Source organism: Drosophila albomicans, chromosome 3 (genome assembly GCF_009650485.2).
Source record: "Drosophila albomicans strain 15112-1751.03 chromosome 3, ASM965048v2, whole genome shotgun sequence".
In the NCBI taxonomy this organism is placed as follows: domain Eukaryota; kingdom Metazoa; phylum Arthropoda; class Insecta; order Diptera; family Drosophilidae; genus Drosophila; species Drosophila albomicans.
Genome location: NC_047629.2, coordinates 9,351,958 through 9,379,156, shown reverse-complemented (window position 1 = coordinate 9,379,156; position 27,199 = coordinate 9,351,958). Strand labels below are relative to the sequence as shown.

The 27,199-nt window shown below is 46.9% G+C and overlaps 4 protein-coding genes across 4 annotated transcripts; 1 reads left to right on the top strand and 3 right to left on the bottom strand.

Annotated features, from left to right (window-relative positions):
- Positions 1-8: 8 nt before the first annotated feature.
- LOC117567942 (small subunit processome component 20 homolog) lies at positions 9-8,705 on the bottom strand. Its single transcript, XM_034248237.2, has 6 exons — positions 8,545-8,705; positions 6,074-8,477; positions 3,129-6,020; positions 1,205-3,066; positions 518-1,147; positions 9-455 (listed from the first exon to the last, which is right to left on the bottom strand). The coding sequence occupies exons 1-6, from the start codon at positions 8,587-8,589 to the stop codon at positions 21-23; spliced, it is 8,268 nt and encodes a 2,755-aa protein (XP_034104128.1). The 5' UTR covers positions 8,590-8,705; the 3' UTR covers positions 9-20.
- Positions 8,706-9,331: 626 nt separating this feature from the next.
- LOC117568647 (5-oxoprolinase) lies at positions 9,332-14,161 on the bottom strand. Its single transcript, XM_034249442.2, has 8 exons — positions 13,844-14,161; positions 13,499-13,778; positions 13,130-13,442; positions 11,960-12,722; positions 11,154-11,905; positions 10,828-11,088; positions 9,571-10,771; positions 9,332-9,515 (listed from the first exon to the last, which is right to left on the bottom strand). Exons 1-8 carry the CDS (start codon positions 14,036-14,038, stop codon positions 9,366-9,368), a joined length of 3,915 nt encoding a protein of 1,304 aa, XP_034105333.1. The 5' UTR covers positions 14,039-14,161; the 3' UTR covers positions 9,332-9,365.
- Positions 14,162-18,655: 4,494 nt separating this feature from the next.
- On the top strand, positions 18,656-19,941 carry LOC117567641 (peroxiredoxin-6-like). The gene is made up of 4 exons (XM_034247747.2): positions 18,656-18,851; positions 19,152-19,526; positions 19,588-19,663; positions 19,725-19,941. Exons 1-4 carry the CDS (start codon positions 18,769-18,771, stop codon positions 19,851-19,853), a joined length of 663 nt encoding a protein of 220 aa, XP_034103638.1. The 5' UTR covers positions 18,656-18,768; the 3' UTR covers positions 19,854-19,941.
- LOC117567639 (protein rotatin homolog) lies at positions 19,926-26,819 on the bottom strand. Its single transcript, XM_034247744.2, is given in 4 exon segments — positions 19,926-23,046; positions 23,108-24,386; positions 24,388-26,158; positions 26,218-26,819. Coding segments are annotated over 4 exon segments (6,084 nt in total). The 5' UTR covers positions 26,666-26,819; the 3' UTR covers positions 19,926-20,460.
- Between the last annotated feature and the right edge of the window lie 380 nt (positions 26,820-27,199).

Here is a 27,199-nt window from a genome sequence, read left to right as displayed (position 1 = left end):
TTCTATAACTATGCTAATTATTAAAAGCCCTCCATTTCAGCTTTCCGTTTGCGTTTCTTGAGCTTCTGTTTCATGTCGGGCGCCTTGCCACGGACGACAGCAGTCTTCAAGCGCTTGGCGGCCTTCTTTCGTTCCTGCACTCCAGCCTTACGCTTAGCCGCACGCTCTGGATCATGGATCTTCTCCTGCGCCACCGCCTTGCGTCGCTCGGCGCGGCGCACCATTAACTTGGTTTGCACCACATTGCGAAGCTTGTCGTACGTCTCGGCACCGATGCGTTTGCGAAGACGACTTCCCACTCGCAATGCCAGCTGCCGCAACTCGGCATCCACATTTTGATCCTCCTCGGACATTTCGCGGACCAGGGACTGCAGCAATGGAGGAGCCAATTGTGTGACGACATCCACACTGAGCAATGTGCTCAGTCCTTCGATAAGCGTAAACAAAGCAGTCCGCTGCAAAAGAAACCATTAATGAGCATAATCGAGGACAGACATTGGTTAACAATGCTACTCACAATGCTGGTGTCGTGTGGCGCCTTGGCCAGTTCCTTGTTGATCAAGAAGCGAATGTTCCGCACCAGCCAATTGAGATTGATTTTGCCAGCTGGCGGTAGATCAGATTGATCTGCATCGGCATCCGGCTCCTGTTTGATGATAAAGGGCACATCCCGCAGCATGTGCGCCACATAGAGCAGTATCTTGACCAGCTCATCAATCATCTCCTGTGCCGTCTCGCCAGGCGTTACCTGAGCACACAGATCCAGCACCAAGCTCTTCAGATCCTGCGCTGGCTGAGCGTAGATAAACTCTAATGTTTTGGCCTCCGTCTTGTGCTCTCGCTTGACGCCAACCAGCTGCTGGCCCACATAATCGTAGTCATAATGTGCCAGGATCTGTGTGAGCAGCTTGGCTGCATTGCAACGCACCCAGTTATGCTCATGGGCCAGCAATCTTTGACATGCATAGGCCAGTTCGTCCACTGTTGGGGCAAATTCTTCGCTTGAGAGCATCACTTCGCCGCAGTGCTCGAAAATCTTAAGCAGACAATACTGCAGCTGTATCAGCTGATGGTCAATGCAGCGCTGCTGATGCTCTAGCCGTGCCTCTGGATCCATGTCCGCCAGCAATTCTTCCTCTGCAGCCATCTATAAATTTCAACTATTAGTAACTTTAAAGCAATTTAAATGTAACCCTTCACTTACCTTGCGACGACGCTTGCGCGGCACACTCGAGTCCATTGCAGAGAACGCTTCACGTCCTAGTGCACGCACAAACTTTCCGCCAGCATTGACATCACCCAACGTGAGTACAGCGACCAGTGTGGGCAGCACTAGAGGCAGGCGCTCTGCGAATCCGCCACGTTCCGCCTGCACAAAGCGGGAAAGCATTGCAGCAGCCATCTCACGAACACCTGGCTTCTGGCTGGACTGTGGTGAAGTGAAGAACAAAAGTGTCAAGTCGAGCAGTGGCTGACGCTGCAGCTTGTTGAGTCGGCCGAGCAGAGCTTCGAGAGCAGCGGCCACAGCTCGTCGGCAAGCGGTGTCCTCGTCGTTGACAAGTCGCGTGCCCAGGGAGAGATAGAGGAACTCCGAATGCTTGGCCAGCATCTGCAGCGGGAATTTGTTGATGATGGACAGCATAAACTGTATGGCCGACTGTCTGCCCGAGGGTTGCGTATAGGCCAACTGAACGGACATGAACTTCATCAACTGCTCAACACGCTGCTGCAGCGGATACTCCATGATGTAGGTAATGAGTATGCTCCTTGATTCGTCGCGCACATGATCCGACTGCGAAATGATCGACAGATCACCCAATCGCTTCATCAGGTCGTGCAGCGAGCGTGTGTCCACTTTGCGGCCCACCAGCGCCTTGAGCAGCGTGAAGCACATGGTCTGGCTACTGCACTCTCCCTCCTGCAGCTCCTGCTCGATGTGCAACAGCAGCTGCTCAATCTGCTCGGCAGTCAGCGCATAATCCTCGCACTTGCGGAGCAGCGCCACCACAGCCTTGAAGCTGGCGCGCACCAGCTGTGCATTCTCTTCCTGTCGCGTGGCTCCAAATGTGGAGAAGTTCTTCAGGATGTCGAACATGCGCTTGACCACTGGAGCCAAGTGCTCTGCATTCAGCTCGGCCAGCTCATATTCGCCGAGCCAGATGGCTGTGTAGCACTTCAGAGCATAGCTGGTGGTCCTCGCATGATTACTGCTCAGGGCATCGCGTAACAACGGCAGCAACGGATGCAGAAATGGTTGATAGTCCAGATCCGTGAGCTTCTTGCGCTTCAGCACAAAGTGCAGCAGCTCCAGACCAAACTCAATGAGGATATGGGCATTAGCCTGGGCACTGGACTTGACTTGCTTGTTGCCAGTGGTGACGCTTCGTCGTCCAGGCGCCGGTTGCAGCAGGAGGCAATCGGGACGAGCGCGTCTCATCAGTGCCTGTTCCTTGGCGCTAAGCTGTCGCTTCTGTGTGCCGGGCAACAGATCCGTGATGCTCTCCGACATCGTGCCGTAGATGAAGATCAGCAAACTCTCGCGTGCAATGTGCGTGTTCTCCACCAGTCCCGCAACGATCTTGGCAAAGCACTCCTGTATCTTTTGCGTCACCTTACGGGAATGTGTGCGCGCCAGTTGCTCCTTGAAGGGCAGCAGCAGATCCAGCAAACAGTTGTCCCTGATGTGTCGCGCTGCAATGTTGAGTGTCAAATAGCTCTTGGCACTGGGCTTTGCCTCTGGCGTGTGGGCCACAATCTTGTCCACCTCCTTCTCGGCATTCACATCCCCAAAGATGTCATTCAGCGCCACTTCAAGCAGATTCTGCAGGCAGGATTCAATGTGCGTCGGCTGCAATTGGCCACGCAGTGCATCCAAAACGCCATGCAGCGTCACCGAGAGCACATGCACCTGGAAGCCACGTGTGAGCAGCGACTGCAGCTGCTCCAGTAGCAATCCAAGGCAGCTGCCGCCCAGTGTAAGCATAATCTTCTTGAGAATGTCGCGAGTGAGCATGCGCACAGACTTGAGAGGGGAGCGCAGGAAAGTGCAAACCTTCATGAAGATACCTGATGGAAATTAGTGAAATTAATAAGGATGAGAAGCGGAATAATGTTGCTACACTACTCACCTGGCAGACTGTTGTCCAGCAGCTCCTGTGGAAGCTTCTGCAGCAACTTGACCATGGCCAACGCAATGGGCACCCGCTGGATTTCCTCCTCTTCGCGCTCGTAGCTCAGCCGACGCCTGTTCACCTTGTGCTTGGTGTCGTAGTTCGTCTTTTCGGTGATGGCGCGATTCAAGGTCGGCAGCAGCACGCTGGTAATGGTGGCCATCACCCGTTTGGCGGCATTGGGTGTCAGTGTTTTGTCTTGTCTTTGCTTAGGCTGCTCGGTCTCAGTTTCAGTCTCCTCCTCCTCCGCTTTGTCTGCCTCAAAGTCGATCTCTGCATCTTCCTCTTTCAATGGTTTCTCTTCTGGCTCACCCTCTGTCTGTTCCACCTTCTCTTCCTTGGGCTGTTCCTCGACGACGGACTCGCTTAGCTTCTGCTTCAGCTGCGCCAGTGCAGCAACATCCGCATGCGCATTGCTTAAATCAAAGTGGAAGGCGTCCAGAACACGTACCACCAAGCGAACGCACTGCTTCTGCTGGGAATGCGAGTGGCGCAGACGCTGCAAGTAATGCCGGAGCACAGCCTGGTAATGCTGCCAGGGCAGCAGTTCACACATAACACCCACCGCCTCGATGGCGGCATCCACCAAAGTATGCTTGCCCGAATGCTTCTCGCTGAGCAGATAGCGTGTGGCCAGCGGCAGCAGAAACTGCGTGAGACTGCGAGCACAGGGAGGCGTGGCACGCCAGCTGGCGCCACCAGCAATATTGACGAGTCGCTGCAGTCCGCGGCCATGTCGCTGCGTCTGCAGATGCAGCATATTCTCAAAGAAATCCACCTCCAGATCGTGTTGATCCGTCAGCGGCGCCAGATCACGCAGCACATCATGCACCTGAGGACACTGACGTGCCAGTTCACCAAGCAATCCGATAGCTTCACTGCGCGCATGTTCGTGACGCTCGTCACGCAGGCAGCGCTGCAACAACGGCAACAGACAATCCTCCAACCAGTGGTGCAGCTGTTCCTGCTTCAGCTGACGTGTCAGATGCGGCAGCAGCAGTTTCAACAGCTCGCCAATGTTGACGCGCATGCCCAGATCGGAGACGTGTCGCAGCATGTAGAAGCAGTTGTATGTGACCAGCAGTCCCAGCTCCAAGTCAATGGCAACCTGCTCCTTGGGCTGCTCAAGCTGTTGCTTCAGCTCGTTGAGTGCCTGCAATCGCTTGTCGTAGTCGGGTTGCTCCAACCAGCGCTTGTCCCACGCATTGAGCAGCAGAACAATTCGTGCCCATTCACGCAGCTGCTCCGCCACCGGCTGCAGCTGCTGCTCCTGCTTAGCCTGCTTGTGCAGTCGCTTGGCCATCTCCGCGAGCAGTTCGCAGAGCAATTTGCGCGCTGGCAGCGCATGCACCTGTTCAAAGAGCGGCGCCAGTTGACGCACATACTGATGTGGAGCGGGCACACGCTGGCTGAGATTTGCCAGGGTCTGTATCAGCTGCAGCACCGTTTCTGGACTGGCATTGGCATTCGCAGCCTGCTTGGTGAAGATCGGCAGCAGCAGCTGCAGCAGTGTCTCGCAGGTTTCCGGCTGTTGCACGTGCACCGTCAGCAGACTGAGAATGTTCAGTTCCCGCTTGTCCAGCGACTGCTTGCCGGACTTCTTTTGCTTCCAGCTGGCCTGCATCAATTGCAGCACATCGGGTATGTAGGGTTGTAGTATGGCCAGTGCTAGGGCGCCCTGTGCCTGATCGTCCTCCTTCTCTTTTGAGTTGGCACACTCAAGCAACTGTTCCACCAGCTGTAGCAATGGTCGACGCACCAGTTGCTTGGCCTTGTCGTTCAACAGCAGCGCCATCAACTGCTTCATAATGGTTGGCGCATCCGCATCTGTCGGGGAACGTTCTTGCAACCAGCTGTGGAAACGGGGTTCGCTGCCCCAGAGCAGCAGCAGCTTCAGCAGTGGCGTTGGCGCATGTATTGATTCCTGCGGTAGGCGTGCGAGATTAGGCCAAACGAAGACCTCACAGATGGCGCTGAGTTGGAATGGCTGCCAGAGCTCCGCATTGTCCAGCAGCTGGTCAAAGTAGCTGACCAGGGTTTGGAGCGCAGCATGACGCACATTTCTATAAGCATTCAAAAGTTTTCCTGCCGCTCCATGGCTACTCAATGCTTGCTGAGACACTCCGCCGGCGAGCAGCAGCAGCTTGAGCACATAGACTTGGAAATCGGCGCTAAGTCGACCTGCAAACTCTTTGCGTATCAGCTCCAGCAGATTGACGATCCTCTGCAGTTGGCGTGCGGCAATCACAGACGTCGCCACAAACTCCTTGCGCACAAATTCCACCAACAGTTCGACTGGTTGATTCGTATAGTTTTCAAATCGACTGAACGCCATTCGTAGGAAACCAAGAATCTCCTGTTCATCCAACTGACCGAGAAAGCGCAGAATGAGTGTCTTACGCTGCTGTCCACTCAGCTGACGTTGGTTGCCCTTGTTCAGATGTCCGTAAAGCAGACGCAGCATGTAGGGCATCAGTTCTGTGCGCTGTTGAGCAGCCAGGCTGCTCAACTCGAAGCCAGTGAGCGATGCCTTGAACTTGGCCTCATCAACGAGACCCGACAGCTGCTCCTTGTGCTGCACCAGCGCTGCGGGCTGTTTGTAGGCCACGAGACAGTCCAAAGCCAGCTGCTGCAGCTGCGCATTGGGTCCAGCGAGCAGTTCCAGATAAAATTCGCGCATCTCTGGCTCGCGATGAAGCGCCTTCGGATTGGGCTGGGCGACAAAGCAGCTGAGCTTAAGTTGAAGTGTCTGTAGTATGAATTTTGCATGGAGATTGCGCGTTCTGCGCTTTTGGCGACCCTTCGCTGGCGTTGACTCCTCCGGCTCCTCATCCACTTCGATATCATCGGCTGGAAAGCGTAATCAATGAGCGACAGTCTAGCAAGGATTTCAGCTTACTTACCCGCCGTTTCCTGTAGATTCCAGGTGTACTCGGCGTGTTCCAGCTGGCCGCGATACTCGCGCTCAACGAACTGCAGAAAGAGTCGCACCAGATCCGCATTCTTCACCTCCGCAATGCTGCCCAACTTGGGAATGCATTGCCAGAGCAGCTGGCGATAGTTCAATGCCTGTTGCAGCGTTATTTGTTGCTGCGACTCCTCCAGCGGCAGCAGCGATCCCAGCGCAGAGGAATTGTAGTCCCGTTGCTTGGGCTGTGCCAGTGTCGTCGTCTCCTTGGTGTAGTCGATGTACTCGTTTGTCTGCAGCAACTTCGCCTTGAACAGTGTCCAGAACTCGTCGTTGGTCATCACCTTGAGGTATTCCGCCAGCAGTTGCTGCACTGGCGCCCACACGAACTTGAAATTGTTGTAAAGCAATCCAAGCAGAAGGCTGACAGCATGCTCCTTGAAGTGTGGCAGCTGCGCATACTGCTTAAACTGTGCTGCAGCCGGCTCCAGCTGTTGCAGTTGCAACAACAGCTCGCGATAGTTGTGCACAGTCAGCTCAATGGAGCAGGCGCCAGCAAAGTACTCGTAGGGATTGTTCTTCACACGCAGTGCACCGAGCAGCTGCAGGCAATGTGCAGCCATGCGACGACACTGTGCTGCTGGCTGACTTAGCAGCTGGGAAACTGGCTCGAGAATGGCATCCACATCGTTGGCGTCCAGCTCGCCTTTGCTGGTCTTCAGCAACATCAACTGTAAGCAGGCCAAAGCCCGAGGATCGCTGGCAATCGAAGGCAGCATGGTCTGCTGCAGTTGATGCCGCAGCTTCTTGGTCAACTTGAACTTGAGCAGCGCGTGAGTCTGCAACAGCAGCAGCAAGAGTTGGGAGTCGTAACTTGAGGTGCTCGTAAGCTGCTGTTCAATGGCAACCTGCAGGCTGCTCTCCAGCGATTGCTTGCTGAAGCCGCGCAAATGGGGCAACAGCAGCAACAACAGCAACTGGCTTTCGTCGTTGACATCAATGTGCTGCAACTGCTTCTCCACATGCGTCATGGTCTTGATCTGCTTCAGCTGAAGTACATAGGCCTGCCAGTCGGACAGACTCTGCGCATCCACCGCAAGTGGCCGCTTGTGCTGTACAATGCGTGCCAGCAGCTCCAACGCACTCTCGTCCAGTTGCTCCTCATAGTGGGCCACAACATGGGGCAGCACCAAGAGCTCAAACTGCTTATAGTCCAGCATCTGTAGTATGAACTCGACGTATACCACGCGCGACACTTGATGCACTTTTAGCTGCTGCTGCAGCAGACGACTTGCGTCTAGTTGACTGAGCTGCGTCTGCCGCGCCTGCAATAGGCTGCTGACCAGCGTGCTCAACTGCTGCAGTGGCTCTGCAGTTGTCAGTGTCATGTGTCGGTCGAGCAGCTTCAGCATTGTGGGCACCAGCAGCGAAAGTTCCGCAATGTAGCGTCCATCCTTGTGGGTTATGAGAGGTAGCATTAGTTCCAGCAGTTGCACCGTTGCCGTCACGCTCAACTCTGGCTTGGCGACGGCGCCGCAGAGTTGTTGCCAGAGCACGACGCTCTGATCCACTTGAATAAAGTTGAGCAACAAGCCGAGACTGTGCTGCAGTATGTCGGAAAGTAGTGCCGTCTGTGCATTAGTGTGACTCGCTCCCTCATTCACCAGCACCTGGAGCACATGGGCAACCAACTCGGCAGCACAGATATGCAGATGGCCATTGACACCACGCAGAATCTCGTAGAGCAGCCGACCGCAGCCATGCACGCTCTCCACCTGCTCGCGTAACACAGTCTTCAGCACGTAGGCAAGAAAGCGCGGAAAGTCGCGCACATCGCGTGCAATGTAAGCGAAGCATTCGACGGCAAAGTTGGTCACATGATCCGGGTAATGCTGTTCGTCAAGCAGCGGCAGAATGGCATTGAAGACTACACCAATGTTGCGCTTTAAATAAGACTTGAGCGTCTTGAACAGATGCGCCAGACAGATGAGCGTCCATTCCAGTTGCTCCGCATCCTGTGTGTTCAGCAGACAGATCAATCTGTCGAGCACGCGTTGGAAATACGCATAGAACTCCTCACGCAAATCGCGGGCCAGCACATAGAGAAGTTCCAGCAGCGGCTGCTGCGACAATGTTGTAGCAGTGGCCAAGCGCTCCAGTAACAGATCAATTACAAAGTCTTTTTGATGCAACAGTTGGGGAAGCGTGACAATGTTGCGGCATCGCTTACTGAAGTAATTGTACTCCTCGGTCAGATTGAGCACGTTCCACTTTTGCAATGTCTGCTGGAAATACGTCTCGTTTTCTACTTCCTCGAGCTGCTCATTTTTGTGGCCTATGTGGTAGAGCGCCAGGTGCCGCAAGTCGATTTCATTCACGCGTTCCGTAAACGATTTGAACTGCGGCGACAAAAAAACGAGGCACCTTAGACACCTTTTCTTGTGGAGTAAATCTAATGATACTTACCCGAAATGTGTTTGTGTCTTTTGATTTCTCTGTTATAGCAGCCATTTTGTTGCATCCAAAATTTACTTTTCGTTTAATTCACTACGGTTTTTATACAATTTACGAACTCCGGTTTTTCATGCGACCGCAACACGTGCACATTGTTTACAAAAATGCGGCTGGCAGAAATGTTTATCGACGATTGTAGCAGGTTAACATAACCAGCTGTGCGGTTAACAGCGATAAAATGAATTTATCGATAGGTCCGAACCACTGTTACTGCTGCGTTATAGTATTTTTTGTACCGTAATATAAAAAGTGTACCTTTTTTTTAAATATAAAAAAGCCAAATAACAAGGTTCTATTAGAAGGATTTATTAAATATCTTTAATAACACGCTGGCTGAAATTACGTGTTTTTAGCGCTTTCTGCAAATGTACCAAGATACTTGAATTGTAACATTGCAGGAATTTTGCAGTTTTGGTATATAAGTACATATGTATATTGGTACATTTGTATATTTAAAAATTAACCGTTTTTCGTTGCCAAAATGTACTGTTTTTAAATTCGATTTAAATATTATTAAATTTAACGCAATTTTAATGAAAACCCATACGTAAGCTAACAAGCTTAAATGAATTTTTGATTTTGTAAAATTAATTAGTAACTTCATATTTGTTTTTGAAGTTGAAGTTTTTGAAAACAATATTGAAAACTCACTAAATTCACTTTCAAATAAACAAAATAAACGTTTATATTTTCATTGCTTTGAAATTATAATAAATTGAATATTTATTTTGATGTATTATTAACATTTAAAAACACTAAAATATATATTGTCTTTAGACAGACTCTTGAGCTTGGCTGTAATTGTAAACTGTACCCCGCTCTACAAATCTTTGTTGGCCGATGGGCGGAGAAAGATCAGCGTTGGAGGAGTCATCTGTGTGTCCGTATCCACCACCACCTGGTGTCTTCATCGCAAATGTGTCCTGTGAAATAAAAAATATTGAAATCTTTTCGAAATGAATTTTATCATGCACTTACGCCTGCTTCCACATCGATGCTGATCTTTCCGGCCAGAGCAATTACTCGCCCATCGTGCTTAACGATGAGATTACGTCCAGGTTTTGCTGGTTCACCACCAGCAAGTCCATAAGGTTGCAGAGTTCTGCGCTCGGTGAGAACTGACAATGTAACCGGTTTGCGGAAAAGCAAATCCCGTTCAACTCCCTCGCCACCATTGAAACGTCCTCGGCCGCCAGAGCTGTCGGTGCGAAGACAGAAGCGCTTGAGGATCATGGGATAGCGCAACTCGAGAATCTCCGGATCGGTAATACGGGTGTTAGTCATGTGTGTGTGCACTCCGCCAGCACCATGCCAGTCGGGACCAGCTCCAGCTCCTCCAGCAACAGTTTCGTAGTAGCCCCACTCATTATCTCCAATGGTGATGTTGTTCATGCAACCCTGTGAGGCGGCACAAATACGGAATGCCTTGAGAACAGTGTCCACAATGCGCTGCGAGGTCTGCACATTGCCACCGACTACAGCTGCTCCCTCCGAGGGATCCAATATGGAGTTCTTGGGTATGATCACCTCAATGGGTGCCAAACAGCCTTGATTAAGTGGCACATCATGACCCACCATGCATCGCAGGCAGTAGATCAGTGCCGATAAGGTGATAGCACGAGGAGCATTGCAATTGCCCCACACCTCTTGACCCGATCCAGTGAAGTCGCATACAGCCGATCCGCTCTCGGGATCAATGGTGACGCGTAGACAGATGGGTGAACCGTCGTCCATGTGCTCCTCAGCAGTCAGCACTGTGGAGCCAGTACGCTCGAGAGTATCCTTGCCAATCTGGCGAAGCATGTCGCGCACTGCAAGCTCGGCATTCTTCTGAATATGAGCCATGTAGGCTTGAACAACGCTCAAACCGTAGCTGTCAATCAGCTCGGACACCAGATTAATGCCCTTGTGGTTGGCAGCGATCTGTGCCTTCAGATCGGAGATGTTGTCGCCGAGATTACGTGTGCCCACAGCACCCTTGGCATTAGTTGGCGTTGTGAGGCGTTCCACAATCTGCTGTTCCTGGAACTGTCCATTCTCCACAATGAGGAATGACTTGAAGGCGGCACCCTCCTGTGCCAAGGTTGTGGAATGAGGCGGCATGGAACCTGGGGTGATGCCACCAATGTCAGCATGATGACCACGGGAGCCGACAAAGAACACTGGCTTTGTCTGGCCGCTGCATATGAATTAGGTGGTTTAGTACGTTTCTTATTTCAAATAAATGCGGCTTACTCGTAAAAAACTGGTGTGATGACGGTCATGTCCGGCAGATGTGAGCCTCCAGCTTGGGGATGATTGGCGAGCAGCACATCGCCATTCTTGAGACTATCTCCTCGTACTTCTATTTGGTACTGTACCGTAGCCTGCATGGAACCCAGATGCACAGGAATGTGCGGTGCATTACTGACCAATCCACCATCTGGCCCAAACAGAGCGCAGGAGAAGTCCAGACGCTCCTTGATGTTTGTCGAAATGGATGTGCGCTGGAGCACTCTGCAAGCAAAGAGTAGTTTCTTATTATCTGATTCACTAAATTGGAGTAACAATCGATTGCTCACCTGCCCATCTGCTCGGCAATGCTCATGAAGCGATGGCTAAAAATGCTCAAATGAACAGGATCCAGCTCCTCGTTAATGCCATGCTTGCCACCAGTTTTCACATCAATAATAAGGTCACCATAACTAGTCACCTCCACGTTGCACTCGGGCTCAACAATTATGGTAGATAATTGATCGATGAGTACGGCTGGGCCGATGATTTTGTGCGAAGCTTTCAGATTCTGGGTTAGATAGATGGGCGCATTGAAGCCACCCTCATCGAAATGCACCAAAGTGGTGCCCTCCGCTGTGGGCGTCGCCTCGGTAGCAGATTGAACCTGTTGCTCTGGCGGCGTTTCGTTTTTGCCCAGCCCTCGAATGCGTATATCATCCACAATGATGCGACGATTCTGCAGCACAAAGCCAAACTCGGTGCGGTAACGCTCTAGGAATGTGGCTTGGAAGTCGCCATAAGAGGACAGCAGGACCGCAGAGGAATCCTTGGCATCTGGAGCAGCTGCTGGTGCGCACATTAGAGCTCCATCCGTGGCTTCGTAACGCAGATGCAGGAATGGCTGTAACTCAATTTGTCGGAAGCCCTGCTCAGATAGCTTATCGTGGCATTGCTTTGACAAAGCGTCGAGACGCTCCTTGAGCACCTGGTCATTGGCTACACTAAACTCCAAGCCACTGGGTTCCTGTACCTCCTGGACAACGTCAGCTAGTGCCATACCGTAGGCTGAGAGCACGCCGGCATACTTGTGGACAACAACCTGCAAAGATTGGTTAGGAAGATTTCAACTGGTTATCACTCATTAATTACTCACCTTGGCTATGCCTAGATTGCGAGCTATGGAACAGGCATGTTGTCCACCTGCACCACCGAAGCAGGAAAGGACATGGTTGGCGGTGTCCAGGCCACGAGATTGCGTCAGTGCGCGTATAGGGCGACACATGGTCTCGTTGGCCACCCGAATGAAACCCAGAGCAACTTGTTCAATGGTCAATACTCTGGAATCCCCCGTGGCTGCCAGGTGCGCATTGATGTCCGACTGCAGTTCGGTAAACTTGCGCTTGGTGAGCTCATAGTCCAGTGGTTCATTCTCACTGGGCCCAAAGATCTTGGGGAAGTACTGTGGCAGAATACGACCTAGCATGAGGTTGGCATCCGTCACAGTTAGAGGACCTCCCTTCTTATAACAAGCTGGACCTGGATGGGAACCTGCCGACTCGGGACCCACTACAAAAATGCCCGAGCGGAAGAACAGCTGAGATCCGCCACCGGCTGCCACTGTATTGATGTCCAATTGCGGCGCCTGAATTGTCACGCCTGCTGTGGTGCTTTCAATAACGTGCTCGTAATTTCCAGCATACCGTGATACATCTGTTGATGTGCCACCCATGTCAAAGCCAATCAAGGGTAAATCGGTTTCACGCGATCCCGTTAGTGCATAGCCAACCACGCCGCCGGCAGGTCCTGAGAGTATGGCACGAGCTCCACGGAAATTGTCCATGTTCGTTAAACCGCCATCCGATTGCATGAAGAGCACGTCCACACCGGCCAATTGATTGTCGAAGCCGGATTTAAAACTACAAAAAAAATAATAATTTTTATTTATTACAATATTAATTATTTAAAACAAAAATGAAAAAAATCTTATTTGCAAGCTTTATATTTCGACCACGAACGTATTTTCATTAGTTCGTATTTAAAACTTGTTGTGTCAAATATTTTGGCCGCTACTGTATCGCCTTTACCATTGTTGTTTTGGCAGGTACATATAACAACACTTTTGATTTTGTATACAGAGCGAGCAAAAGAGAGCGAGAGCGAGCTTTTCATAAAGTTTCGGTGTTTGTTTGCCGTCGCGTCGTCTTGGCACTATCATTATTATCTTTATTATCGGTTTGAAATTATGAATTATTTAATCCAAAAGAGCACTCTCATTGCACTAATTTACAAGCGAGATTGGAACATTAGGAGTGTACACACTCACCTGGCCAAGTAGCGATCCACATGGGGCGTCAGATAGGCCTCAGCACAGGCCGTATAGCCGCGAGCAACCACGCGGCACATGGGCATCGCCTGATGGGACAGTGTGACATGACTGAATCCCAACTCCTTGGCAATGGCCCCAATGCGCAGCTCGTGCTCGGGGCAGGCATAGCTGTGAGTCAGCACCACGGAGACAGCATTGATACCTTGCTTGCGGGCGGCAGAAAGCGATTTTCGAACAGAGGATTCATCCACGGGCTGCACTTCCAGATACTTGCTGCCTGCTACGCCCTGTAGCACCTTCCATTGTTGAGCTGTTAGGCACATCTTAAGTAAGTCTGAACAGAACGAAATAGTAAGGTCAACTTACTCAGTTGACAGCGCTCCTTTTGCTCGGGCACAATGCGACAGTCGACTTCGACGACAGTCTGATATAGATTAGCCGGTTTACGAATGTTCAAGTCGAATATCTTGGGTCGAGCCTGGTTGCCAATGTAGAGCAGGTCGCGGAAGCCACTGTTGACCACCAGCACAACAGGGTCGCCCTTGCGTTCGAGCAGTGCATTGGTGGCCACAGTTGTGCCCATGCGCACCCAACCAATCTTGGAGGTATCCACCAAACCTGAGGGGGCTAGGTCTGCGCCAGTTTCCTATCAGCCCAGTAAACGAGACAGCTTAAAGGAAATTCTCGCAGTCAAATGTACTTTGAACTCACCTCTTTGAGTATACGTCGAATGCCCTCACGAGGAGCATCGCTGTAACGCTCTGGATCCTCGGAAAGCAACTTCATAGTACGCACCCGACCGCCTGGACAGATGCAGATCACATCGGTGAAGGTGCCGCCACGATCAATAGCAAAACAATATTTGTCATCGCCCTTAGACGAAACACCATCACTTCCTAACACCATTTTTTTTAACTCACACGACTTTACAATTTAAATGATCGACAAAGACTGAATAAGAGCGAGGCAGTTCGTCAGCGTATTTATACTTTTCCCAAAGCTAGAGCCAGAGCGCGGAGAACTGTTCTCATGCACTTGCAGTGTTCTCCGACACATGATACAATTATCCAAGGTAGTCTCGTCGGAAAAAGCTGTCCGACTTTAAACAAAACAATGAGTGCGAGTGAAAGAGTCTCAGCACAGCAGTGTGAGCGAGACGACAATGAAATGCGCATTAACCCTTTGACGATGCAATTAATATTTACATATTTTGAAGCTGATATTAATGTCTCTTTAACATATTTTTAAAATGTAAATTGTTTACGAACAATATTAATAATATATATGAGAATTCTCTAATTCTCTAAATGTTTTAATTCTATCCGTGTCTACGGCATACATTGCAAAATGTCATTTTGCGCAAGGGTTAATTGCAGAAACAAATTCGTCCGCAGACAACCTCTTGCGTCGAAAAACGAATGCGTACTGACGAAAGCTTTTTCCGACGAGACTACCTTGTATAATTGTATCCATGATACAATAACACAAGGTAGTCTCGTCGCGTGCCTTAACGTTCGGCTTCGAGCCACTATCGTCAGTGCGCTCGTGCTTGTTGAAGCGAAAGGTTGTGCGCGGACGATTTTTTTTGTGAAGATTAACCCTTGCGCAAGACAAAAATGTCAGATTGCAATTATATTATATATATATTTGAACTTTATGATAGAATTAAGAACCTGAACAAAATAATTAGTAATCAAAAACAAAAATAACGATTACTGTCAACTTCTAAACTATTAAAAATTAAATTATAAAAAACATTTCAACTCTTTTTAATATAGTGGAACAATTAAACCCTATGCACAATTGAAGGGTTAATCGCAAAGCTCTACTGTCGATAAGGGGCAGCTTTTCCGACGAGACTACCTTGTGTTATTGTATCATGATTGTATCATGCTCCGACAGCTTTCTTAATGCTCTTGCTCTCATTTTGCACTCTCTCTATTGTTGGACAGTCTAATAAAGCTTGCACAACACATTAAGGCTTTTGTAAAGGGTGTTTTTTTTAAAGCTCCAGACTGAACATTTTAATAAAAATATATTAAATAAATTAAATTTTTATTATTTTTATTTTAATACATACATACTACACAAGTCTTGACTGTCCATTTAACATTTCTCCCTATTAATAGATGGGTCAAGGTAAAAAGAAATCACCCGTTACAAATGTTATATTTGTAAATTGGAAGATGTATATACATATGTATATGTAGGCTTTACATGCAATGTACGTGCATCCAATACTTATTTTCTTTTTTTTATATCTCCGAATAAAGGCTTACAATACGTACAACACTGTACTATTACTTATACATGTACTCACGTACGTCTGTAAATTCAGATGATTTTTTATTCATTTAATAAAACCGCATTCATTTCGTCACAAAAATAAACTATTCTTCTATGTATATTTGAAATTAAGCACAGTAAGCACAAATATTTTATTCGAAAAAACAGCTGATACCAAAACACAAACAGAGAGCGTTTATTCAATGAGAGAATCCACTTTCATGATTGTGTTAGTGAGCACGGAGCGCATTGCAACTTTCGATAGTGTTAGTGAACTTCTCATGATAACCAATACACACAAATATGTACTCTCAGATACTTCATACTTTTGACCAACTTATTGCTTTGATTATTTTTAAGAGCGAGAGGTATGGAACTAAATTTAGCAAATGAGTGTAATGAGGATAGGGCGCAAAGGAGACCTTAAGAAACTAAATTCCATTTTGGACGTGGATTCATGTTAGACACCCTGTATACACATGTTTATTGCCGGTACACGTGGCCTCTCTCATTCCCACTTCGTGTTGCACTGATAAATATCTGTAGCCTGTTGTTGTTGACAAACAGTTTCCAATGGAAAACTACCAAACGTCTTAAAGTGAACTCAATTTATGTGTTACGCGAAGACTTTTACGTAAAGAAAGCGTTAAATACATTTAAGAAAGTCACAACAAATTACTTTTTTGATTATAAAAGTATATTCTATCTTGTATCGTCCTATTCCGATGGCAGCCGATGAATTTCTGATCAACTATAGCCACCCATTCAACTAATTCATCCCAGTGAGCAAGTTTTTGCATTTGTATTAAATATATCAATACATGCACACATAAGGCTGTTCTCTTTCTACAGACACAAATACAGCAATGGTTGAAAGAAGAGCGTGATTATTAAATTGAGTTGGCGCTCTCATCGATGTCACCAATACCAATACACCCCGGTGTGCTTTCTTCGCCCAGCTCTCTGTTTATATTTTATCTGTATAGAGTACTCCTCTGAAATCGTATACAAATATTTAAAAGGGAAAATACAACACTTTCCTTCAATCAAAATTGATCAAATATTTTACATTTAATTTATATATGTTTCATTTCATAATTTCTAAATTGTTATTGGTAAACAAAAGTCAGTTGCGCGAACAGCTGATTGAAAGAGAGGGCTTCAGCATTTGGTTGTATTGGTAGGTTTTATACGATCACCAACACAATCAACATTTTACTCTCAATAGTCACACAGTTAGTAAACAACTTGCTTAACAAGAGAATGGTAAAATTGCATTAGTGTTAGTAATTTCTGCGCCAATACGAATTTGAAAACAGTGTAAATCAACAGTTAAAAGTATTGAAAATAAATCAAAAGTTCGCATAATTTTTGACAAAATCCAAAACATACAAATGAACGAATGTGGCTTGTTGTTTTCAAGAAAAACTGTCATATTGGACGCCCTGTATTAAACTTGTTTTTTAAACGAGCTCTCGCCTTCTATCTTATCTGAGTTAAACTTGTTGTGTGTGTATGAAATGTTATAAATACTTTGGCTCGTGATTGTATTTAGCTTATATATAATATACATACGTACGTATGTACGTCTGAGGCATACAAATGTGGATGTGGGTTGGTTTACTTGTTGACAAATAAAGTTTTTAGAGGAAAACTACTGTCAACTGAATTGCGTCTTAAAATTAAGCTTTACACAGAAACATTTATTCGACAGGTATTTTTTTCATTATCTGCATTATTGCAAATAATTCACCGACAAGAATTTAAATATTGCGCGGTCTCCGCTTGGTTTCTTACATTCACCAATGTACAATATTGCTGAGAGTAAACAGTTCAATGTAGTAGTTATCATACAAAGCTCACTAACACAGGCATACATTTAACAGCTCTCTTTGCTCACAAACGTAAACAGAGAGCATTGTCAGCTGAGCGAAGAGAGCACCGAAATGTTTGACTGTATCAGTGACATCGTCGAATATACCAATACATTAATAGTTTTCGCTCATGGTACACCTGTTTTCGTCCGTGTGAGCACATACACAAAAGAGAGCAGAGAAATGTGTGCATGTGTTGTCTTTTTCTATACAAATTACACATACTAATGCAGTAGTTAAGTTGACTGCGCTTGAATTAAAATTTAGCTGCTCAGATATTGATAGTCAGTCATCGGAATAAGACGAAGATGAAACTCCTATAACTAATAAAGTTCAATTAAATTGTTTTGTACAAACGGAAAAATGTATATTTTGACAAAGACATTGCCTTTTTCGTATGGCGTCATCTTAATACTTCAAAGTCTCTGGTAATTTTCCATTGTTTTCTCGTCAACAAAACAGCCGTTGCTGATAATATGGAGACGGAATAAAACGCGAAGGTAGCGGAGAAAGAGGAATGACACGTGTAACGGCAGGTGTACAGGGTGTTTAAAGCTAAGGTTGACCTGATTGACCCTCAAAACAGCTAATCTACAACTTTATGTAAATGAAAAAAACAGTTTTACAGTTGGATATTTATGTGAAGATTATAAAGAAAAACATTGAATTCGCGGCTTTCTGATTTTATGCTCACGATTTTCGCTAGGTGATAACTGCGCGTATGTGTATGAGAATTACTACTACAAACAAACATCTGAGTGCTCTCAATATTGTGTAGCTCTTACTCTCTTAACTTCTTCTTATAGTAAATACGCAATTGTATTGTGAATTGTGTGTGGGTCACTAATACCAGCAAAGCAAAAGATGCTCTCCCATTTATAGCCTCTCTGTTTACGTTTTTGCTGTTGTTTATAAACATAGAGACGAGCCCATATTTCTTTAGCTTATCCATCAATATGAATTTAGTTGCGAATATTAAATTACATCTCGTAACTGAGCACCTTATGACGATTTCATCAGAAACTTCTAGCATTTCATAATGACTGCTATATAGTATATTAAACAATGTGGTTGTTTTCGATCTACAAGCACATAAAGTCATATTTCATCCATACGTTCATACAAATGTACCTGCACATGCTCACATTGGCAAAGCTTTAAAACGAAATAAATATCACAAAGTAAATGGCCACAAAATATGTATAAAACACATACACACACACATAGGAAATTCGCGATTGCCGTCAAACTCTGCTCTTGATAAGCTGCGACCCTGCCAGCAAATTGCTGTTGCTAGATCGCTCGCTCTCCCTCTCTCTTTCACCAACCGGCTTTGACTTTGAGTATAAAAGGGGCTGCCATTTCGGTATTTGCACACAGTGAGCAAGAGTGCTTTGAGCAAGCTAAGTCAGCGAGCGAAATTCAGAAGAGTTTGTATTAAAAGTGAAAAAGTTAAAAAAGTGTAAATTAAGCAAGATGCGTCTAGGCCAGACTGTTCCCAACTTCAAAGCTGAGACCACAAAGGGCCCCATAAGCTTCCACGAATGGCAGGGCAACGAGTAAGTTTTCTCAAGAGTTAGTTCATATACATATAAACAGAGTGCGTTATTAAGCATAACAAGTACGAACGTATGTATGTATGTAATACCTGTTATGCATGTAATTGAGGTTAAATTTGCGCCCACAATTGAGCTGTAAAGTGAATGCATAGCTTACATACATATGAATGTATGTACTACATACAACTTTGTAATTGGAAAAATTCAGCTGTGTGCAAACGAGACATGTAAACCGTTTAAAGCATTTGCGTTAAATTGTTCTATTGCAATTTATTTAAATGATTTACTTACAAATTACAGATGGGTTGTGCTGTTCTCGCACCCCGCCGATTTCACACCCGTTTGTACCACGGAACTTGGTCGCATTGCTGTCCACCAGCCGGAGTTTGCCAAGCGCAATGCCAAGTGCCTGGCGCATTCGGTGGATGCTCTAGACTCGCATGTCGACTGGGTCAACGACATTAAGTCTTACTGCTTGGACATTCCCGGGGATTTTCCATATCCAATTATTGCCGATCCCACTCGCGATTTGGCTGTGTCTTTGGGCATGCTGGATGAAGATCAGAAGAAGGATCCCGAAGTGGCCAAGACCATTCGTGCTCTGTTCATTATTAGCCCCGATCACAAGGTCCGTCTTTCTATGTTCTACCCGATGTCAACTGGTCGCAACGTTGAGTAAGTAGTTTGAGTAACTTTATTGGAATATTTTCTTATTTAAAATCTATTCATTTTGCAGTGAAATCTTGCGTACCATCGATTCCCTGCAGTTGACAGATCGCCTCAAGGTGGTGGCTACACCCGCCAACTGGACTGTGAGTAACATATACAATCCATGTATACGTCTTGTTATTAATTAACTCTTTTAAAATGCAGCCTGGTACCAAGGTCATGATTCTGCCATCGGTTACTGATGAGGAGGCCAACAAACTCTTCCCCAAAGGCTTCGATAAAGTATCCATGCCATCGGGAGTCAACTACGTTCGCACTACCGAGAACTATTAGGCTGATTATTTCTAATACTTATTAATATTTATGCTGTTTGATACGGTTTCCTAAATTGAATAAATTATAAACATTATTTTTATGACAATGACAAATTTTTAATGGGTATGAATAATATAAATGCAAGTTAGTAAAATTAAGTATAAACATAAATTCTTAGACAATCCGATGTCGAATCTTTGAAATGAACACTTTAATTCCTAATAACACATAAATCTTAAAAAGAAAATAAGTAATGTTGAATCTCAAAGCTCCCCACTTTTTAAATGGATCACTTTGTTTTGCATAAATTAATTTGATTTTCTACTACACTAAAAAAAAAGAACATTAATTTTTAACTTGTTTTTTAAGTCATACAGGGAATGCAATCAGTTCTGGTTTCTTTTTAGGAATATGCTTATAATACTATAGATTGCTTTTTGACATGAGAATTATATTCAATGTTATTAAGTACTTTTTGTTGACTTGTAGGTAGACTATTTTTTTTTAAAAATGGAAAGGAGAACGGTCATGTTTAATTTAAAAATAAATATCGAATCTCATGCCAGTGTTTCAGTTCTTTATCTTCCTATTTAAACATTAAATGCCCTTATCTATTGGGCTAAGACTATATTTGTACGGCCTGATAGAGATTTCCTAACATATCGCTCGTATCTTTGGCAAAGGGAAAGCTTTCAAAGCGTTTAAGGTTCTCTGACTCCAAGATCGTCAATTGATTTTTAAGTTTATCGATCTGTTTAAACATTTTGGAACTGCGCAGTAGAGCTCGATGCTTAGCAGTGAAGCCAAATAGTTTCCAGAGGCACAGAATGACCAGACAGTGCTCTTCATATGAGTTCAAACTAGCATCACCGCCACCACCGATCGCCACCGGCTGCAGGAGGATGCTATGCATCAAGTCCTGAAACTCGTGATAACCGATGAGCTGCGTCCTGTTGCTGTTGGCAAAGCACATGTTGCGTAGAATACGCAAGCACGTCACGCGCTTGCTGCCGAGTGGCTGCGAGCGACGCACGGCATCAAGCAGTGCCGCCATGTGGCAGACCTTGTTGCCAGCGTCGTATCGGGAGTAGATTTCCCAAAAGTTTAGCCAACTGAGCAAAGCCTCTTGTCGCACTTTGTTCTGTAGACTCTGGCTGGCCGGCAGAATCGTATCGAACATGTCCAGCACACGCATCTTGGACAGACTGAGGCGTCCCTCGGTGCAGGAGCAGCAATTGATCATGACTCGGAGTGCGGCCTCCACAAAGGAATTCGCAGTTGTCTCTAGCACGCAGAATGGATTCGGTTTGGTTGAAGTCTTATCCTTTTTGGTCGTCTCATGATCGGCAACGCGCATCATCATCTGGAGCAGTGAATGCGATTGGTTGGACAGCACCAATGAAGCTTGTTTGCACATTTCAAAGGAGTGCTCGGTGAGATGACCAGCCCAACACAAAATGAAGTGTTTGAGCATGCCCGAATGCGATAGCCAGGGCCACAACCTTAAAATGACGCGCACAATTCTGTTCGCCATGACGGTGTCCGTGATGACGGAATGCGAAGAGCTGTGCCAGTGCATCAGCATGTTACAAATCAGCATCAAATTGCCAAGAATCTCACGTGTCTTGTGAGCGCCCACGCGGCGCACATAGGCCGAGGCATTGCCCACACTAGTATCGTCAAGGAATGACTCCATCAGCTGGATGATGCGATCCAGTAGCTTGACATTACGAGCGGCTTCCATAAGAAATGGCGACAGTTTCAGCAGATTTCCCATCAGTTCACAGAGCTGTATGTGATTACGGCTGGGAGCTTGCAGGAAGCTGTACGTCTTTGCCGGAAAATGCATCTCAAACAGATTGTTAAAGGTGTAAAAGAGCAGACCGACACAATTGCTAAGCTCTGTGTGTTTGGCAGAATCTGATGGCTTTTTCGACCTGTTGCCTTTTTTGTTCGTTGTGTTTATCGGCCTCAGGTTCATTATCTTGAGTCGCTTGCAGATCACTTCCTCGCTATCGTCGTTCTCGTCGTTGTTGTTCTCGTTGTCGTCGCTATCCGTCACATCGACATTGGCATTTTCGTCCTTGCTCTCATCAAGGTCAATAACCTCCGAATATGTCTCCAGCTGACGCAGCAGATTGTCATCTTTGGGCTCGTACTGCATCTTAGTCAGCAGCAATGAGAACATGGTAAAGGCATAGCGCTGCACCGGACGAAGAAAAAGGACCAAACTGCAGCCATGCATCAGTCCGTCCATTAGCAGTTCCGGATGCAGCTTTAAATGGTCGTAAAGCACACGATAGGAGTTGCCATCTTTGCAGAATACCATCATGAGTTTCAGCATATTTTCCAACAGCCTCTCATGCACCACCCTTTGATTGTGCAGCGCATGCATCAGCGCAAAGAAGCTCTTCAGCAGCACTGTGTCCCGACAAATGCTGCGCTGCAGAAACTCAAAGTTGTGCTGATAACAGAGTGCGTAGAGCTTACAGATTTGACCAGCGCACAGCTCCATATAAGCTTTCGAGTAGCGGGTATTTCGTGGCTGCATTTGCATCACATTCAGCTTCATCACATCGCTGAGGGCATGGAAAAAAGCATGTTCGCAGAGCGTGGTGCACCAGCTGGGCTGCAGCTGCACCAGTTTGATGAGTATGCTAACAAAGCAGCCAATGATCTCGCACGAATTTTTCACACCGTCCACATTATCGGCTATTTGCGGCGAAATCTCCAATGTGGCCAGTGCCTTGTGTGCCTCTTGCAGGAAAGCATATTTGCTGAGCAGTTCCACGCAAGCGGCGCTTCCCTGATGCGGCATTAGGCGCTCAAAGACACGTCCGGCCATTTCGCGCACTAAGATCTGTTCGTGGCCATCTAACATAGTCGACAGACAACAGGCGCCCAGTCCGCCGGGCAGAAAGTCCAAAAATTCGAGCAGTATATTGGCCATGTTGAGGTCGCTGCTCTTCAGCCAATTGGCCATCGTCACCCAGGCTAGAGTCCGCACCTCGGCATCGCAATGACCACAGAGTCCAAGAAGATAACGGAATACCTTGGTCCCATGACCCGTGGAGATGGCAACGACAGCTGGACATTGGGCTTGAGCCTGCAACTGGCACATGATGAGCAAACAGTCCCGTTGCCATTGAGCGCCAGTCTGGGTCGAGGTGCGCAGATTGCTTGACAGTTGGACAAAATGCTGGTAGTGAGCCTGCAAGGAATGTGAAGCCGATGGTCATAGGAAGTATAATAAGAGATGCCTCCGCACTCACCTGCAGCTTGATGTCCTCCATGTTTAGCTGACGCGCACTCAGATGGCGCAACACAGTAAGCAAGCTTCGCACATGCTGCAGGCGTCGCTCCTCAAAATGACTGCGCGCCAGCTTGCTCAGCTCCATGAAGAGCCTGCCATGCCAGTCGTACACTTCAGCGCCGTCGCCTGCGTGAAGCAATTGCACCAGGCATCCAGTGACCAGTTGGAGCAATGGCAAGTTCACCTGCAAATCGCGCAGCACGATAAAGAAGCTGTGATGTGCATCTGTCTCCAGGGCTGTGTTCAATCCAGTCAACACAGCGGGCAAGCGATATTGTAAACACCTGGAGCACAGTTCCAGCAAAGCAAAGTAGACCGTGTGATCCAGTTGATTGCCCGGCGAGGTTGGCAGAAATCTGTGTAGCAGTGACCACAAAGCCTCGTCCTCTTGTTGTGGTATATTGTTGTGTAAGAGCACTAGAAACAGCTGCAGACTGGCCACATGATGCAGCAACTTCTGGTGGCTACTGCAATTGTTTGCTTGCAGCAGCTGCTGCCGCAGTTGCTCATGGACGAGCGTCGCTTGCACCAATGCCATATCTTTGGGCGTTAATTTCAGCGAATCATCAATGTCCAGTTTTTGCACTGCAGCGACTTCCATGCTCTCGGCGGATTCGCAAATCCAGTGCGCGATGTAGAGACGCCAATGCTGAGCGGCCAGCTCCTTATTGCCCTGAAAATGCTTGGCCAGCAAATTATTCTGCAGTGCAGTGCCTTCAGTGGTGGCTGTGGGCGGCACAGCATGATCCACTTGGTAGCACACTGGTACCATCAAGGGCGACAGATTTACGTTCATGAATAGCGTGCTTTCGGTGGGCATCAAGTGGTCTTCGTAGAGTAGCTGGAAAATGCAGCAGCTCAGTTCGGCGCGCAATTGCTCATTGTGGGGCATAAGAAAGAGACAGCGCAGCAGACACATCAGTATTTCCTCGTTATCCTTGAGCTTTATCCGAGTGTGTGCGCTGCAAAAGAGCATGCGCATCAAGATGCTCGTCGCTGGCATCAATATTTCCATGTCCATGGCATCGGGCTGCCGCTTGCCCAGCAGCGGATCGCGCAAAGCATTCAAGCAGAGCAGACAGGACCTTTCGTTGTTGGTGAACGCTTTCACGGCCTCCCTGTTATGCAGGAGGACATTTAGCTGGACGAGCGTCGATTTGCGTATGGCTGGCTTCAAGTCGGGTGTCTCCAGTAGTCGCTGCAGCGCAAGCAGATTACGCTCGTCAGACAGTCTTCTTCTCATTGAACAGCGTGGCGTAGTCAATGGGCGGCCGTACCACGCACAGATCATGGCCAATCAAGTCGAGTGTTAGTTGGTCCATAATGGTTCGGTATTTGTGATTCTGCGAATCATGGCGCATCAGCACATAGGCGACACGACTGATGGCCTCCTTGCGGAGCTTGGCATCCGGATGGAACAAGTAGCAGGCATTGGCACGCAATGCCACACTGGGATCCACATAACGCTTGTCCGGATCCATCAGATTCCAGATGTTCTGCTGTAGCTGCGGATAGTTGACACCCCGGCAAATCATTAGAGGCAACTGGGTCACCACCATTTCGAAGACTTCGACAAAGTCACGGTTGCCAATGAGCTTGGCGAGTCCCATTATCATAATCAGATAATCAACGCACCACTGTTGCAGCTGCTCCTGGCCACCCTGGGCATTCTTGTTTGGCATCCAGCCCTGGACCAAGAGTTGGCGCACCAACTCAGGGCTCATAGGCAAGCCAAGTATATGCTGACGGGCCAGCTCGATATTATTGCAGCCCGCCATATAGTTTGTGTGGTTTAAGAAGGCATGAAAGTGATCCACAACTGGCTGCTTCAGCAGACGCAAAACTTGGCCGCGCATCTGTTCATTGGGCAGATTGAAAAACGTGCTTAGCAGACTCTCGGCGTCCTGGCGCAGCTCACGCTGTTGACCATAGCATGGAGTGCACTTGATTAGCGCTTCGACTAGTTGGCGCAGCAGCGTCTCGCTACCCATTTGATTAAGCACGAGACAAACCATGCCCTGTTTACGCAGCAGTTGTAAAGGCGGTATTTTGGTTGTCTCCACTAGTTGATTCACTGCGGTGCTGTAAGCAACCTTGAGGCGATACATCTGGTTCTTGAGGGTTTTGACATCGATGTTCAGTGATTTTGAAAGATTCTCCAACACTTCCACAAAGTCTGGAAAGCATATCAAGTAGACGTCATCCGTAAGAATGGCATGTAGAAGTGCATACGCAGCAGCTTTGTTCATTTTCGGATTATGATCCACATTAATGCCAATCACATCAATCAGCAGCTCGTTAAGAATAAGCGATTCCAGTCTAGGTATCATCATGCGCTTGACTAAGCTGGACACGTCGCCGTTCTTTGGCATCTTCATGTCTCGTAAATAAATAAGCAGCTTGGCCACCATAATGCCCATTTTTTCTACTATATAATCAGGCACACGTACGCTCAAATCATTCATTGTCTGTATAGTCTCATCGATTAGCTCAAAACAGTGCCAATTGTCCACACAATGCTCCAAGGTAGGGGATCCAACCTGCTTAAAACTGCCATACAACAGCACCGTCAGCGCCTTGCTAAATCGCAGCTGATCTGGCATTCCTTGTCGATTCTTTGGCGCTTCAATGGGAGCCGAGTAGCTAAGTATCTTGCTACGTACCCTGTGTCGCTGCTGTAGCTGCTTGAGGAAGGCGAACAGCACGCGGTTTATGTGTTGCAAAACGTCGCCAGAATGCTTCTGCTGAATGTGAATCAACCTGAGGTAGACATTTGGTGGTTGGAGGAAATACTCGATGGGATAGTCACATAGTTTGATCTGTAGGTTTGTCAAATTCCTCTTCAGATCCATCTCGTCACTCACAGTGAGCGAGTCCACGATGATCTTCATGGTGAGCAAATCCGTATCACTGGGACGTGTCCAAGCGGTTTCATGGTCCGTTGGTGAGAGACGGAGTCTATCACGTGAAGCGATGTAGTCGGACTCGTAGCTGTCGCTTAGCTGATTGTCTGCAATAACACATACATCAGATACTCTAGAACGTAAAAAGAGATTATATTCATAGTACCTGAGCTGAGACAGGAGCTGCTGCTCTCAACGGGACTCATTGCATCCATGTGCATTTTAGTGATTCTACTTCTCAAGTCCTCAATCAGTTCGAAGCCACGCTCAGAGGGATACTCGGACAGGAGTTGGTGTATCTTGGACATTTCTTCTCGCAGACGCTTGACCGGTATACTTGGCATAATCCCATCACCATAATCCGAACGCAGCAATTCTAGCATCAGCGAAAGCACACGATCTGTGGCCATTGGTGGCTTGAAATTAAACCATCCGATAAGCTGCTTTGTGAACACAATTGGATTCAAATTGAGTTGCTCATCATGCTGCAGACCGCGCATGAAACGTGTTTCGACTTGCTCTAAGGCACGCATGCGAATCTCGGGTGCTTCATTTGTCAATTTGGCAAGTAGATTTTCGCCAATAGTTAGCATTTGTCTGGATGACGTAGACATTATGATATCTCATTTGCAACTTATTCAACATTTACTTTTTAGAACTTCTGCTTTTTACGGACTACTTTCAATACGAAAATTGTTAATAATTGTCAATTATGAGCGAGATTTCAAAGCGTCGACAGTTTTCGCGCGTACAAAGAAGCCGTCATTTATTTTAACGCAGTTAACATTTGTCATGTAAATATTAGCAGACCTTTTTGAGTATAACATAGTTTATATAACAACAACAACATATTTTGCCATTATTATAGTTGATCATGCTAATTTAAATGTAATTGCTAATTAATGTGCATTTGGATAAACGCAAATCTACTGCTAATTTGGAATATATGTAAATAACCTTTGCTGCAAATAACAGTGCGACTAACTTTGTGTGAAGCGCCACCTATCGAGAGAATTGAATTTAACAAGATTAGTAACTCTTAAAAGTGTTACCACTTACTAGCGCCATCTTTTATTCAATAGCGACTTTAAAGCGACTGAAAAATACTTAACTGACAAATAGATACGGCAGCATTGACTAACGAAAAA